Source organism: Oryctolagus cuniculus, chromosome 14, assembly GCF_964237555.1.
Source record: "Oryctolagus cuniculus chromosome 14, mOryCun1.1, whole genome shotgun sequence".
NCBI classification, from domain to species: domain Eukaryota; kingdom Metazoa; phylum Chordata; class Mammalia; order Lagomorpha; family Leporidae; genus Oryctolagus; species Oryctolagus cuniculus.
In genome coordinates, this window is record NC_091445.1 from 73754476 (window position 1) to 73771109 (window position 16634).

Genomic DNA, 16634 nt, shown 5'->3' on the forward strand with positions numbered 1-16634 from the left:
TATTTTATGAATTTTTGAAGACCCATCATATATATGGATTTCCAAAAACATTTTCGCACAAAATAAACTGACCTTTTAATTTCATTTGCTATGAACTTGTTGAACTACTCACATGCCTGCTCTCTGAGTTTCCTGTTCTAATCTTCCCTATAGGTTAAGAAATTGAAATTTCTTACTCAGTAAAAGGCAAAAATAGAACTTTGAGCCATAGATAGCAACTCTGAAGTAGTTTCTTTTTTTCAGATACCCAAGGGCTGGGCCACAGATCAGACAAGTTTCATTGAGGTTTGAGCGCCACACAGAGAGCTTGAGTAGCCGAGTGCTAAAAGCTGTCCGTTTCTCAGTTGCATTTCAGTTCAGACCTAATTGCTAGGTGCTGAGAGAAAAGTCAATTGGAAGAAGCCATGTGGTACTATAAAAAAAGCACAGAGTGGTGAATATTCATGCAAATAGTCATTTATCTGTATTCTTGAAACTTACGCATTTGCTTGTATAACAATTATATTTTCAGTTTATAAACAACAAATAAGGTACATTAGAACAAGGAGACCTACTCAAGGTTTTATATGAGCAACTGTGATATTATATCCTAAACTGATGGTATCATGATAATGTAGTGAAGTCTGTTAATTAATCTTTGAAACATAAAATACTTTGGATCTCCCTGAGTTAAACAGATTCAATCCTACTCTTGAGTGTTTGGATTCACTGACATTTTGCTCTTGATGTATATATTTCTGAAGGTTAAGGCTATAAATACTTTATTGGTAATGATAAATTTGAAATGATCAGAGATTTAGAAAAGAAGAGGGGCATTTTCAATTGCGAGCTCTGTGTTTTGTCTGTCTGTGGTATAGAGATTGTTTCTACTATTTGTTAGAAAATTATGACCTGCAAAAACTGAATGTCCCACGAGTTCTGGTTGGGTGCTTATTGATGTTGACAATCGTGTTTAATAATTTTCAGCTTGCGATTCAAATCTCCAAAGATGGGCTACCAGGCAGAGTGCCCTTGTGGGTTATCCTGTTGAGTGCTTTTGCTGGATTACTGCTGTTAATGCTGCTCATATTAGCACTGTGGAAGGTAAGCACCAGAAGTTGTCTATTTCAAACATGAAGAGCACATTGATAAAATAAATTATGATTTGCCCAAGCTGTGAAGCATATTATTATACAGCAATGAAATGAATACTGAGTGATGACCAAGAGGAAAAGGAAGTGTTCATTTCCAATGCTGTGCACAGCTTGACCCCATTTTTGTAAAGGGGAAAAAAGTAACCTATCTTGGGGTGAATATATCCAAAATTGAGGGAGGACCTTTCTAAAGATGAATGTTATATGGGGCCAGCTCTGTGGCATAGCAGATAAAACTGCCACCTGCCTGCCAGTATCCCATATGGACACTTGTTTGAGTCTCGGCTGCTCCACTTTCCGATCCAGTTCCCTGCTAATGTGACTAGGAAAGCAGCAGAAGATGGCCCAAGTCCTTGGGCCCCTACACCCACATGGGAGACCTGGAACAAGCTTTAGGCTCCTGGCTTCAGATCAGCCCAGCTCCAGCTGTTGCCACCATTTGGGGGGTGAACCAACAGATGGGAGATATTCTCTCTCTCTCTCTCCCTCTGCCTCTCTGTAATTCTGCTTTCAAATACATGGATAAATCTTTTAAAAAAATGACCATTACAGAGGACAATGACATTTTAAAATTTCAAAATAGCTAGATATTACTTTTATAAGAAAAGAAAAATAAACACTTTTTTATAAAAAGATGGATTTTCTTTATTTGAAAAGCAAAGTTACAGAGAGAAACAGATCTTCCATCTATTGGTTTACTTCCCAAATGGCTTCAAGAGTCGGGGCTGGGCCAAGCCAAAGGTAGGAACCTGGAACAACATCCACGTCTCCCACATGGGTGCAGGGGTCCAAGTACTTGAACCATCTTCTGCTGCCTTCTCAGGCACATTAGCAGAAGTGGAATAGCAAGGACATAAACCAGTACTCATATAGGAGGCCACCGTTGTAGGCAGCAGCTTAACTCACTGCACCATGTCAGCCTCATAAAAACTTTTTATAGTAAAAAAGAATTACTATGTGTCAGTTTAAAAAATATAAGCCGTACACTCATGGTTAAGATAAATCTTGTCCTAATCCCATCTAAGTGCATCTTAGAAATCAAATACCTCTTTTACATATGAACAGACATACCACCTTTTATTCAATAGTTGTGCGCTGATAGAGAGATGAGGGATTTACTAATTAGTTGATATAAGGGAAATCTTAAAGTTTCAGACTCCTATTTCAAATACTTTTATAAAATTATGAAATTTTCTACTTTCTGTTGAGTACATCTGAATATTTACATGGATGCTTTGCTTAGGCCTAGATATGCCATATTATTTTCCAACAAATTGAGAGGATAGCTTTTAGTATACATTCAACAGAGCATAAAATCTCATTAAAGGGCCGGCGCTGCGGCTCAATAGGCTAATCCTCCCCCTTGCGGGAGGTTCTAGACCTTTCTCTCTGTCTCTCTCTCTCACTGTCCACTCTGCCTATCAAAAAAAAAAACTCATTAAAAAGTATAATTTAATTTTTCCAATTAAAAATCAAATTGGCATTTATTCTCACTGTGTCTTATGTGGTGTTAAGTTGAACCAACTGTGTCAGAAACATCTTGTTCCAGCATATTTATTTTTCTAATACCTTGGCAACACATGATTTAGTCAAATAGTTTAAACACCAAGTTTCTGTTCTTCTGAATTACCAACTGTTCCTATTCTTTTTTTCTGTGATGACTAACTTCCTCTTTCAGATGGTTACTCTTAGAGAGGATGAACAAAGCCATGTTAAACTCGTAGTTCCATGGCACTTAATTCAGTAAAATTCTTGACATTTTTGCAGCAAAGTCACCCTGACAGAGCGAATTCTCCACATCAAATGTCTAGCAGTTCCTTCTGTATGTTACAGTGCTAGCGCTGCAGTACCCGAATCTGCCACACTGTGGTGCTCAAGGTCTGGCTCGGCAGGGCCAATGTTGTGCTTGAAATGTAAGATGTGCGCCTCTAAGCAGAGGGAGTTACTTGAAGCTTCCTTCAGTGTGGTCTTTTATTCCTACCGTCGTATCGGACCCTCGCACTTGCCCATATAGTTTAAGGACACGACTGACAGAAGAGGAAAACCAGGACTGATATCTGCAGATGTTCCCTGGCCTCGGCTGTGTTTAAGACTAACAAACAGCAAGTTTCAGCCACCTTGATTTTTCGGGGGAGGTCACTAGTCTCAAAGATCACAAATGTAAAAATAAACACATTTGTCCATCATCCAGTTAGTGTTGTGGTGATACATAGTGCTGATGGCTCCCTACATCTCCTTAGGACCCCAAAGAAGGTCACTTAGCAAACCCTGGACTGTTTTGACCTGAAGGTTTAGTAAATTCAGCCACTCCCGTGGGAAGCCCAGATCGGTAGTCCCAAGGCAGGAGGGAAGAGAACTTGCTCTCACTGAGTGTTTCCCCTACACCAGGAACTGTTCTCAGTGTTTCTGTCTTCAGCATTCCCCCCTTAATACATCAACCCCGTGAGGGTTTCCTCATAAATGAGGAAAATAAGGCACAAAAAATTTTGTGTAGTTTTCTTTTTTTTTTTATTGACAGGCAGAGTGGACAGTGGGAGAGAGACAGAGAGAAAGGTCTTCCTTTTGCCGTTGGTTCACCCTCCAATGGCCGCCGCGGCCTGCACGCTGCGGCCGGCGCACCGCGCTGATCCAATGGCAGGAGACAGGTGCTTATCCTGGTCTCCCATGGGGTGCAGGGCCCAAGCACCTGGGCCATCCTCCACTGCACTCCCTGGCCACAGCAGAGAGCTGGCCTGGAAGAGGGGCAACCGGGACAGAATCCGGCGCCCCGACTGGGACTAGTACCCGGTGTGCCGGCACCGCAAGGCGGAGGATTAGCCTAGTGAGCCGCGGTGCTGGGCAATTAAGTGTAGTTTTCAAGACCCATAGTTAGTAAGGTTCTGATTAACAATATAGACCTCTGCCACTCTGCTGTCCTCGGGCAATCTTTCAACCACGTATTTGAGCCTCATCTTATACCTGAGAACATTAAAGCAGAGAGGTTAATTCTCCCGTGATCACCAGCAAGAATGACTGGTTTCAAGCAATGGTCAATGTGGAAAGCCTACTGCTCTCCAGTAAATCTACCTGCTGCAGGTTCTAGAGCTCAAGAAATCAGGTCTTGTTCAAGAGGGCTGTGAACTCTCCAAAACTTCCAAAACTGTTCAGTTCTGGAATGAGGGCCCGGGTGGGTCAGGCTCTCAGGAGCTTCAATGCACTAAGCAGCTTAGTTCCTCCTCTCCCCATGCAGTAAAGCTTTGCAGGGACCTCCCTGAAGCGTGGTTCGGTCTGCGTGCAGTAGGCTCAGAAGAGCTGCTCTCCTCAGCAGGCAACTTATAGGAACACGACCTAGAGCAGACACTTCCTGCTTCTCAGATCCTTCCAGTCTGGAAGTTCCTTGGGACTCCGTACTGAGACCCTCTGTAAGGAACAGACCAAAGATTCCTACTAGATCAGATATTCACTTTCAAAAGACAAAGTGCTTGTATATTTATCTTCACTGTACACATGACAGAAATTAAAGCTGGACAAAAATCTTAGCAGTTTCTTAATATACTTCCTGATTGATTGCAGGAGAATTCTAGAGGACAAAGATTTAAGTAAATTGCTAAATGTGACCTGAAATAGGGACCACATGCTGAGGGAGACACGCAGTCAGGCCAGTGTAACCACCTGGGCGAATGACACAGTACACGGAGGAACCACGAGAAGGTGGACTGTGCCTCTCCAAACTTGATGTGATGCTGATGCCTGAAGTTCCACCGCTGATGGTTTTTCTGTTCATACTTCAGGTTTAGCTTTGTTCCCCATCCAATGTGCACATCCTTGCTGGAGATGGGATGGTGGTGGATGCAGAACTGCTCACCGCATTTTTAGCCTTTTATACATCAGCATGATGTATTTTATACATTAGTATGAGTTTTATACATCAGTATGAATTTATTCTGTCCACATTTATTCAGTCCAAACTGCATTCATTAAGCATTTACTTTTTCCAGAGATAGTTTAGTCAGACCTTTTGCCATAAGAGTTTGTTTCTTTTTTTAACTATTACTTATGTTATTTATTTGAGAGATGGCAGAGGGCTGGGAAGAGTGAGAACAAGAGCAAGAGTGAGTTCCCACCTGCTGGTTCACTCCCCAAATGCTTGCAACAGCCACAGCTGGGCCAGGCCAAAGTCAATCAGGAACTCAGACCAGCTCTCCCATGTGGGTGACAGGAACCCAACTATTTGAACCATCACCTGCTATCTCCCAGGGGGCACAAGAGCAGGAAACTGGAAGCAAGAGTGGACCCAGGACTTAAACCCATGTGTTATGATGTAGGACGCAGGTAACTCAATCCGCATCTTAACCCCTAGAGGAATACAAAAATGATCATTAGACAAATACAAGATAAACACAAGGAAAGGGACTGCTATAAGGAAAGTGTAGGTGCTGAGAACAAATTTTCTCTGTTTCAACTAGGACTGGCCCAGTCTGAAGCTATAAACTATATTGTCCTAATCTCCATTCCAATCATCCAGCTGCCATTAAAAACCCAATATGAACAAAATTGGCCCAGTAAGTTTAGAAAACAGAAGTTAAGTTTTAAAATAGAACATTTAATGTGTAGAAGCAGAGGAAGTTTGAACAGAAGCAAAAAGACGCGAGAGAGAGAAAGGAGAGGTTGAAAGCTAGGAAGAGCAGATAGAGAAGAGAGCCTTAAGATATGCTACCTGCTCTTGTAAAGCCACGACTGATTTACTCTCACTGGGGACGTGCAGGCTCACTTTAAAGGAACATATGGTTTGTGCATCCAAAACTATTATAGTTGGCTCGAAGAAAAGGGCCTGAGACAAGTAGGAGAACTGGCAGATTCAGTTATTTTCACATTCACTTCTGTCGTGTCCTTTTCCTCATCTACCAGTCACAGACTAGATTCTGCCCTGGTGGAAGACGAAAGCCCTGAGTAAAACTTCGCTAAGCGTAAAAGTGCTCACTGTCTCCCTCTATCCCATTAAGGCCCTCAATTTTCCAATAATTATGTGTTAAACATAATACTTCCTTTGCATAATTTATCATGACTTCATTATTAAAATATTGCCTTTACTAGATCTGTTATAGCCCAGTCTCAATTTAAAACATACAGAGAGAGAGACAAATACAAAAATCTGAAAAACCACTTCTCAATGATCTCTAATTTACTTTCTTAAAAAAAAAAAAAAGGTATTTTGGGGCCTGCGCTGTGTCACAGTGGGTTAAAGGCCCAGCCTGTGATGCCAGCATCCCATATGGGCGCTGGTTCGAGTCCTGGCTATTCCACTTCCAATCCAGCTCCCTAATAATGTGCCTAAGAAGGCAGCAGAGGATGGCCCAAGTCCTTGGGCCCTCACACTCATGTGGGAGACATGGAAGAAGCTCCTGGCTCTTGGCTTCTCTTGGCTTTAGATTGGCTTAACTCCAGATATTTCTGCCATTTGGGGAGTGAACCAGCAGGTGGAAGACTTCTCTGCCTCTACCTCTCTCTGTAACTTTTAAATAAATAAAATAAATGTTTTTTTAAAATAAGCATTTTAGGGGCTGGCACTGTGGCTCATTTGGTTAATCCTCCGCCTGTGGCACCAGCATCCCGTATGGGCGCCAGTTCTAGTCCCAGTTGCTCCTCTTCCAGTCCAGCTCTCTGCTGCAGTCTAGGAAGGCAGTGGAGGGTGGCCCAAGTGCTTGGGTGCCTGTACCCGGGTGGGAGACCAGGAAGAATCACCTGGCTCCTGGCTTCTGATCGGGGCAGCGCCGGCCGTAGCGGCCATTTGGGGAGTGAACCAATGGAAGGAAGATCTTTCTCTCTGTCTCTCTCTCACTGTCTATAACTCTACTTGACAAATAAATATTTTTTAAAAAAATAAGCATTAGGTTAGATCATTGCAAAGGTTCCTTCTAGTCTATACTTATCTTTTTGTTCTTTATAATAGAAGATAAATAGAGCACAATAAACTTTTTATTAGGCCCCAGGTGACAAAGCATAATGAAATACGACTCATTCACCACCACATGAAATTTTAGAGCCAATTACCTGTCTTAGTGTCCAAATGACACAGGGTGTGTTCCAAAGTTCTTCAGGGCCCTCATTGTGGCATAGCAGATTAAACCACTGACATCTCATATGGGTATCTGTTGGAGTCCCAGCTGCTCCACTTCCAACCCAGCTCCCTACTATTGCATGTGGGAAAGCAGTAGAAAAATGGCCCAAGCCCCTGCCCCTTCCCATGGGAGACTTGGAAGAAGCTCCTGGCTCTTGGCTTCAGCCTGGCCCAGTACCAGATGATGTGGTCATTTGGGAAGTGGGCCAGGGGATGGAACCTCTCTCTCTCTCTCTCTCTCTCTCCCCTCCCTCTCTCTCTCTCTCTGTAACTCTGCCTTTGGAAAAAAAAAAAAAAAACAAATAAATAAATCTTAAAAAAAGGGGGCATCTTCTTCATAAGCAGGTGTTCTGACACATTTGAAGCTGTTCCAGACAACTCAGAAATCTTCCCAACATCCTGGCCAAGGATGTAACTGCCACAGTCCCTATCAGCTCCAATAACCATCAGCTATTTGGAAGAATCTCTCTGCCACATCAATGGGAAAAAAAAAAAAAAAATGATGCTGGCAAAGAAGAGATAGTGCCAGCTAACTGCAGTTTGTATGTCTCTCAAAATATTTTTGCAGACCCTCTAAATGTTCTTTGTTCACAAGAGGGCTTTCTATATCTAACTAATGAAAAGGTGAAAAATGGAATAGAAACTTGAACGTCATTTTCTTGACATCCCACATTAATAGGTTAATGAAGAAGATAGTTCTCAACCATATTAATTAGTTTGATGCCTAGAATTGCCAGTAGATTTAAATTAAATTTTTGTCCAAAGAAGGAAGCATTTTTTACCTAAATCAAAATAATTCACTGTATTATGTTTTATACTTTCTCAACAGATTGGATTCTTCAAAAGACCACTAAAGAAGAAAATGGAGAAATGAAACATTATACAAGAGAAAAAAATAGCAATTATTCAATGATCTATCCTCAGGTTTGCCTTAAATATGTGACAAAAAATTTATAAACATAATTAAAAACATGGTCACATAATTCTATATAATCCATCAGGGACTTATCACTTGGAAAATGACAGATCAAGCTGATCCAAAAAGATATCCAAAGATATGTTTTATAAACTGATGAAAAATATTTTAAATAATTATTCATTTTTACTGAGTATTTAAACAGTGTTACAAAGTGTTTTAAAGAAGAATAACTTATGCATCTAAAATATTTAAGGAATAGATAAGAATTTTTAAGATCGTTGAAACATCTACTTTCAAAATAATATAAATTAAGCTTTTCCCTTGATTTCTGATGGATATGCATGTCCAGCGTGAAAGCATTTGTAATGCTAAGCAAGGAATTATCTAAAAGATGTCACTTCTTCCAGTTCTAATGAGAAAAGTTCCCCCTAGTAGAGTCTGTCTACCACATGGACTAAAAATAGAATTAAATCACAAAGAATACATTCAACATCTTCGTGTTGGATTCTGTACTTGGAAAAAAATTTTCCAATGTGATCAGAAAGTAATGCAATCGATCTGAAATTCTACCTAGGGTAGAAACTCAAGACAGACGCCTTATTTAAAAACAAGTATACTGAATGGATTAAGTTTTTATAAAACATGTTTATTTTGATGTTGAACTCTAAATGCAAAACTCTTTTATACTGAAAAAGAAAAACCACTTTAAAGCAGTTTTGTGTGGCACAGTTTCGTGATTTATCATGAAAAGCCACATTGTGTGGGGGATATGCTGAAATGATAGCTGAATGGAATGTGGCGGCAGAGACAATTGCTACTGAATGCTGAAATCATCTTTGCTGAGCAGATTTTGCATGGTAGAGGTTTCATGATGTAAATCAAAATAGGAGTCTTCTCAACTCCTTGGTACAGGTTCATTTAAACCCCCAAGCTGTGAGATTATGCTTATTTTTTTCATTTTTAAAGATATATTTAATTTTCCAAACACATTTCTTGTTTTTATTAAAAGGCATATTCCATTCCAGTATTGCATTTTCCCAAGAAGTCACTGCTTCTTTGAGTGTAGCAGAGCAATATTTATACAGAAGCCCAGAAATGTGCCGAAAACAACTTCAGGTTTGAAAGATCCCACCAAGAGAACAGTATCTCACCTCTGCGTGTGCTTCTTTGTTCTTGAAGTAATCCTTGAGGTTGATTAGATTCTACTGTAACATAAGCTCCCGGTTGTGCCATTTCTTAGGAAAGTAACTGAATGAATGTAGAGTAGCTAGCTGCACTGGTGAACTACTGCTGTAAAATTTGCTGATACTTCTGCAACAACTCCCATTTCTCCTCTTGATTTGCCATTCTAGTACCCGAACCTGTAGTTATCCACAAAGTCCCAGGATCTGCTTTTCTCAAAAAGCAGCCAACTAACACTGAAATCAAATGCTGTTGATTTAACTTTTTAAGGCTATTTTCCAAGGAATTCTCTGATGTCTCAGAGTCAGCTACCTCTTGGCTCTGCACACCTACATCTAGAATCCAGAAGGCCAAGTCGATGTGCCTGGGGGATGCCAAGTTATCCGTAGCTAGAAGAAGCGTTCATCTTTTTAGAGATCTGGTATCCTCCTGCTGCCTGTCCTTGTTCACAAATAGCTGCTTTTGGAATTTGCTTCACTCTTGCCATCCATCCGCAGATTCAGAAATCGTTCTTCCCGCCTCGTGTCTTTGTTTTTCAACAAAACTCAGGGTCTGTCTGATTCAGAGTCGGCGCGTTGTACAACCCTGCTGCACAGACTGCCCAGCAGCCCTCTCCCTTCTCAGCACATTCTTAGAAGTAAATCGAACAGATAAATTTAAATTCATACTTGGCATCTGTGACTGCCACACAAAGCAGTCACTGAACCATGAGTGTGAAGATTCAAACTAAATACTTTGTTAAGCCAAAGAGGAAAAATAGAAATTAGGGCATGTTGACCTTTTTAGAAAAGAGAGGAGTCGCTATCTGGCTGGACCAAATAGCTATTTATAAACCTGGCACCATTTTTAACATAGGTCATTCCTGGTTACCAAGTAGAATATTTAATGAACAAGAGACCCCATTTTCATGTTTATGATTTGTAGGGATTTATGGGTCTGTATGTATGTTCATATATGCACACACAATAACACCAAATAATAGAGTTTACAAAAACTAAACAAACAAAAACTACATCAGGAAAAAATGTTGATTCATCTACTTTTCATATAGTTTTCATTTTAATTGATGTTTAGGTTTAGCTTACAATTCTTCAACTACCTAAAAACCATAACTGCAGTTTTGGTTAAAAAACATGTCAACAGATGTCCCAGATTAGCTTCTGCACAAATGTTATAAAACATATACAATGATTAAGAGATATGTTAGACGCTTGTTTTATTTTTAAATGATTAATAAGGAAAGTGGATGATATTTAAGACTATTATGAGCTTGTTGCTAAATTAAATTATCAAACTATTTCTTGTTCTTTAGTATTTAAAAAATTGATTATTGCTTGCATTGTGAAATGAACAATGTATTCAGTCCCTTTACATTCGTATATTGGCAAATTATTTAATGACTTGCTCTCTGGGGGAAATAATCTCTAGTGTGTATTATTTATCAATTTCCATGGTTAAAATAGTATCTCTGTAGCCATTCTCAAGTTACCAGCATGACCCTAACCAGCTTGCAGAACTCCTAGAAATGTATTGGTCAGCTCTTAGAAACAATATGAACTGGCTTCAGCTATTACTGAAATAAGTCACATGCTGGGGATGGATGGATAGATAGATAGATAGATAGTCTATATACATACACAGAAACACAGAGCATTATAATATTCCAAATTATGTGGAAATGCTAATTATTCAAGCCAGGTAGGCATGACACTGTATAATTCCCCATTATTCAGTTTCAATTCTAAAATTTTAACCGTCCTTTAATACTAATAAAATGAGAAGAACTTGCGTAAGAAGAAACGAGTTGAAAACAAGAAAATACAAAAGGTGACCCACAGTGGAAATCAGACCTACTCAGGAACCACAAAGAAGCTGTTTCACTTTCTCAAGGCCCCACAAGCAGCACAGTAAAAGGTCATCCTTTGTAAATAGCTTTAACTTCTGTGATCCAATTTAAAATGCAGTGATCCACTTTGTAAAACTTTTTTCTTCTGAACACTAGATTCGAGGGCAGTTGAGTCTCTGAACATTTTCTCTGTATTAACTGTGTTTGAAAGGAGTCTTACGGAAAGAGATACTTTTACAAATTTTGGCACTTAAGCAGCCATTTTATTTATAAATGTATATATATGCTCACATGATATAAATGTCCTTTCCACTTTCTATAAAACTGTAGGCTTAATTGGAAAACAGCAATATTTGCACCAAAAGGAAAAAAAATTTAAAGAACAGTTGCATTGAGATGGAGCAGAGGTGGCTGGTAGTAGAGGCTGTGAGACACTCTGCCCGTTTTCTCTCTAGGGCCACAGTGTGCACACTGTGAACAGTGACCCCAACGGCTCCCCTGGAATGTGCTTTCCCCGGGGTGATGTCTTTGTCAAGCATCTTGTAATCTGCTCTGTGAACTGTCTGTCTCGCTTTTCAGAACACTGAGAACACTGGGCAAGCCTCGGGCCCACACACCCTGTCTCCCATGCCATCGGAAGTCACAGTATTGCCCAAATAAAGTGGCTTCCAGCAAATCAATTGTGAAAAAGTCTCTGATGCACTCTTCATTTATTTACAACACTTCCCAAACTCCCCGCAAGTAGTCTTCTCCCCAAGACAGCTTTTCAAGAATCCTAATGGGAAAAAAAAAAAAAATCTGTTGATAAAATGCAGGCTCTGTTTGCTACAAATACCAGCTTCAGTGAGTTGATCATGTATACAGGATGCATTCCTTGGTTCCCCAGTGGCTCTCTATAAGGTTGGCATGGCATAATGGAGCAGGGACAAAGTAAAACAGACCTTCGAGATGCAGCATCTTTAAGACCTTCACAGGCTGTGTAAACACTCCCAGTGACGGTGCCAGTGGGGAGGCTGGAGGGATTTGGCCCTTTGATGATTTTCCCCAAGTACTTCATAGGCCCCACCTTTACCCATGGAAATAATCTTTAAAAAAAAAAATGAAAAGAGAGGCTTTCAGGAAAACTAAAATGTATAATTTAATTATAAGCTGTAAGTAGACTTCGAAGTGCAAACACGGCTTCAGGGTGAGTCCTCTGGGCATCTCCTGTCAATCAAACTGCCATCCCTAAACCCCTCCTGTACAAAAATTCTGAAGCTGCCATGGAATAGAAACTCAACAGTGAAAAGAAACTCAGAACACATAAGACTAAATGCTGCCATTTTCCAAATGGTCCAATGTTACTATGTAGACAGTCACATTGATTTGGTAAGCAAATTAGTATTTTTGAATCTTACATTAAAATTTAACCTTGAATTTGGAAATTCAAAGTTACAGCCTTTAATCATCAACCTTGAGCCAAATGTAAAATGTTATATGCAGGATGTCAAACCCCAGCCCTGTTAATCCCTACAACATCTAGTATCCAGGAAGTCAGGTTACTAACTGTTGGGACTGAATCCTTGTGCTGCTATAAAGAGCCTGAACTGAACCCCTAATCCACCACTGTTTTCATGCTCCAAGGTCACCCCTCACATCAGATACACAGGAACTGACGTTTTAACAGTACTAAGAAATATCAAGGATGAGGCCTCCCTTCTAACTCTGGACTCCTTGCTTTGAGATCAGTTCTTTTAGTTTGTAATCCCCATATTTCACATATGGCAAAAGCTTTACCCGGTAGCTAATGAATTTAGAACTGTACACAAAGCTCCTTTCATTTTTCCACTGCCACTGGCTGGACAATCTCAATACTGTTAGGACTGGGCAGCACGAGCCAGTCAATTCGCAAGACCTATCTACCCTCCACTTTCTAGTTGGTTTCTTCTCTCCTCAATTGCACAGCAAAATGTCTGCTTTTTTGCATTTTATTTATTTGAGAAGCAGAGAGTTAGATAGACAGTCAGAATGTCGATCTGCTGGTTCATTCTAACTCCCAAGGTCTACATTAGTAGGAAGCTGGAGTGAGAAACCAGAGCTGGAAATCAGAACCAGGCACTCTGATTGATATGCAGCACGGATCTCAGTTGCCAGGGTAAATGCCCATTCTGGGTGTTTTGTTTTGATTTGGGGCCTCCTCAGCTATCTATGATTGAGTCTCTTGAAGGCCCTTGGATGGTAGATGTTATCTTTATAGGTGAGCAGAGACTCAGAAATCTTTTAATCTTATATGTCATCATAGGAATCAGGATAATAAACTAGGGACCAGTGACACTCTAAAAATATGATTTTATTTGGTTTTAATGCAATTCAAATCACATTCTTATTTAAGAAAAAAAAAACACTAGTGTGGAATTTTAAGTGCTTTTCTGCCATGTTCCTAAACTCAGTGTTTAATCTTTTGTTTCAATTTCATCTGTGCATAGAAAAGGACATTTCCCAAATGACAATAGAAACAAAGCCAGTTGTGCTGTTGAGTAATCCCCTATCGACATTACCTATCGCATTCCCTGAGAGAGTACATGGGAAAAACTGAAGGAGTAGCCAAGCAAAGGGGACACACCACCAGTGCCAGGTGACAATCTTTATGTCATGCCCCTGAAGCATCTTCTACAGAAAAAATGCAGGGGATGGGGGTGGGAGGTAATGAAACTATCTTTTATATCTACATCATTACACCACAAAATACTGTCAGCTGTCTCTCCTATAAGACAAGCACATGTACTTTGCACCAGGAAATTGTTAATTAAGTAAGAGCAAAAGTATATTCTTACATGCAGGTTAATCAGAGCTGATTTCCCTGAGCTTAACACACTATAGGCTTAACTCAATCACGTGAAGCAGCAACATCTCAGACCTTCTTTGTTCTGGAAACTTTGGACACGGAAGATCCAGATATTTAGTGTTTTATTTCTGAAACACCTCTTGGCCTTGCTCAGGATGCACGAGACACTCTGGGTTCTCTATTAGTGAACATTAGCCTGTAAAGAGAATAGTATGTTACTACTGTGAGGCTGTAAAATTATTCATTGACAGTGTAAAGAACTGTACCCATTTTTTTTAAAAAAAAGAAAAATATTGCATATAATAACTACTACACTGAAACAGCTATCATAGTTATTCCAATAAAATTTTCTGCGTGGACTAACATGAAGTATAATGCATTGCTCATTTTTATTTACCTCAAAATGGACTCATCAAAATGAATAACTTAAGGGTATATGCATTTCTAATAAGTCTTTTACTATTGGATGAGCTCTTTAAAAGAAAATGTTTGATTGCATTCAAGAACAAAGAAGCATGACCTTTGTTGACTCCGGTAATTTATCATGTGCCTAATTTAAATCCAGTTTTTAAGTGAAATCAGTTATCAGGTAAAAGTCAGTTAAGCTGATATAATTAGAAATAGCTGAGAGCGCAAAAGAGCATTTTGAATGTCCTAATGTGTGGCATATCCTGTACGCTGATTTGAGGTCAGAGACTTGGTATTTTTGTATAATTCTATCTTATCTTGTGCTTCAGCTGTGTATTTTACGTCAAGGCAAATGAACTTCCTGTCTTATATGTTAAATAAAAAAATGACTCAAGAACGTGACTGCTGTGATTTCAAATATCCACATTTTATCTCAAATTAATATGACTTCTTCCAAAGCTCTATTTTTTTTAGCTCCTTAGCTGGTTTTCACTTTAATGCTCTAAAAGGAGAAAAACAAAAAAAGCAAAGTAAGTCTGTCTGTGGTGTTTCCTGTACAAGATATAGCAATGTGATTAGTCTTGTGCAAACTTGAGACAAAAACCACAGAATCTATACGACTATATACATTCTCCTAATGATATGCTTTAATAAATCATTTATTAGATAATAGTAAGTTGGGTTATCTAGTGTGAGATACAAAAAAAAAGGTGCCACTAAATTAAAAAAAAAATTGCTATGTTCACTCTAGCTTAAAGAAATAAAATTAATACATTAGGGCTAGAAGAGAATACATGAAGTTTTAGTAGTAATAGCACTCATTTACCTTGTAAAACATTTCATCCTTTACAGAAGAGAAAGGCTGAGGATGAGGAGGCTCTTTGTAAGGTCTTCTACCTGATTTCCAGCAGAGCTTCTTCCAGTATTGTCTTTTCTCTCTTACTGTGAAATAAGCGGTTTGCCTTTCCCTTCAGCCTTCTCCGGGAAGAGGATATGGTGGTGGTATTGAGAGAATGAGGGGCAGGCAGTGTGGCTCAGCAGATTGTGCTGCTACGTGGGATTGTGCTACTTGGGATTGTGCTACTCCCATACTGGAGTGCTAATTTGAGTTCTGGCTACTCCACTTCTAATCCCACTTCCTGATAATGTACACAAGGGAGCAGCAAATGATAGGTCAAATGCTTGGGCCCCCTGTAGTCCACATGGGAGACTCAGATGGAATTTCAGGCTCCTGACCTCCACCTGGCCTATCCCTTACTGTTGCAGGTTTTTGGGAAGTAAACCAGTAGATGGAAAAGTGTTCTCTCTCGCTCTTGCTCTTGTTCTCACTCTGCCTGACAAGTAGAGGAAGATACATAAATAAACATCTACTGAAAGATTTATTTAGTTATTTGAGAGACAAAGTTACAGAGAGAGGGAGAGACAGAGAGAGATCTTCTATCCACTGGTTCACTTCCCAAATGACCACAACAGCTGGAGCTGGGCCAGGCTGAAGCCAGGAGCCAAGAGTATTTTCCAGGTCTCCCACATGAGTGCAGGGGCCCAAGGACTTGGGCCATCTTCCGCTGCTTTCCCAGGCCATTAGCAGGGAGCTGGATCTGAAGTGAAGTAGCCAGGACTCAAACTGGCCCCCATATGGGATGCCAGTCCTGCAGGCAGAAGCTTAACCTCCTACACCACAGTGCCAGCCCCCATAAATAAATAAAGAAAAAGAATCTGAGTATACTATTCACTAGAAAAGAAATGACATACTTAAGGATTTATTTTTAAGACAAGAGCATAGGCACAGAATTTGCTTCCTTATTCTCCAAGATGACTTTATGTACTTTGACTATAAAATTAATGTGATAGTCATAGGCAAATGTCAGGAGGAATATTCACCCAACAGGAGCTATTCATTAGTTAAGAAGACTGGAGGTGATTTCTCTTCTCTTATTTGTATTATTTGAATGAATGCCACTTTTTAAATGGGGGAAAAAGCCACTTAAAAGGGAGATAACATGCACATGGAGAAAATTTGAGAAAATGCTAAAAAGATAATTTTGGAAGTCATCATAACAGCACCAAAAATTGCATGCTTGAAATCACAAAGAATATGGGACTTGTGGGGAGCAACTCGGACTAGACTGAGTTACTGGAATTAAGACTTATTCTATGCATCTGCTCTCCCACAATATGGCACAGGGAGAGGAGTAAACAGCTTCTACACAGCTGCCTCTCGCCAA

The 16634-nt window shown here is 39.8% G+C and overlaps 1 protein-coding gene across 1 annotated transcript in view; it reads left to right on the forward strand.

The window, feature by feature from the left end:
* Window positions 1-14803, forward strand: part of ITGA1 (integrin subunit alpha 1) — a 176202-nt gene extending 161399 nt beyond the window's left edge. The window contains exons 28-29 of the mRNA XM_008262192.4: window positions 967-1083; window positions 8060-14803. Of these exons, the coding sequence (XP_008260414.2) occupies window positions 967-1083; window positions 8060-8104 (162 nt within the window). The 3' untranslated portion in view covers window positions 8105-14803. The remainder of the gene's footprint in view (window positions 1-966; window positions 1084-8059) is intronic.
* Window positions 14804-16634: the final 1831 nt, after the last annotated feature.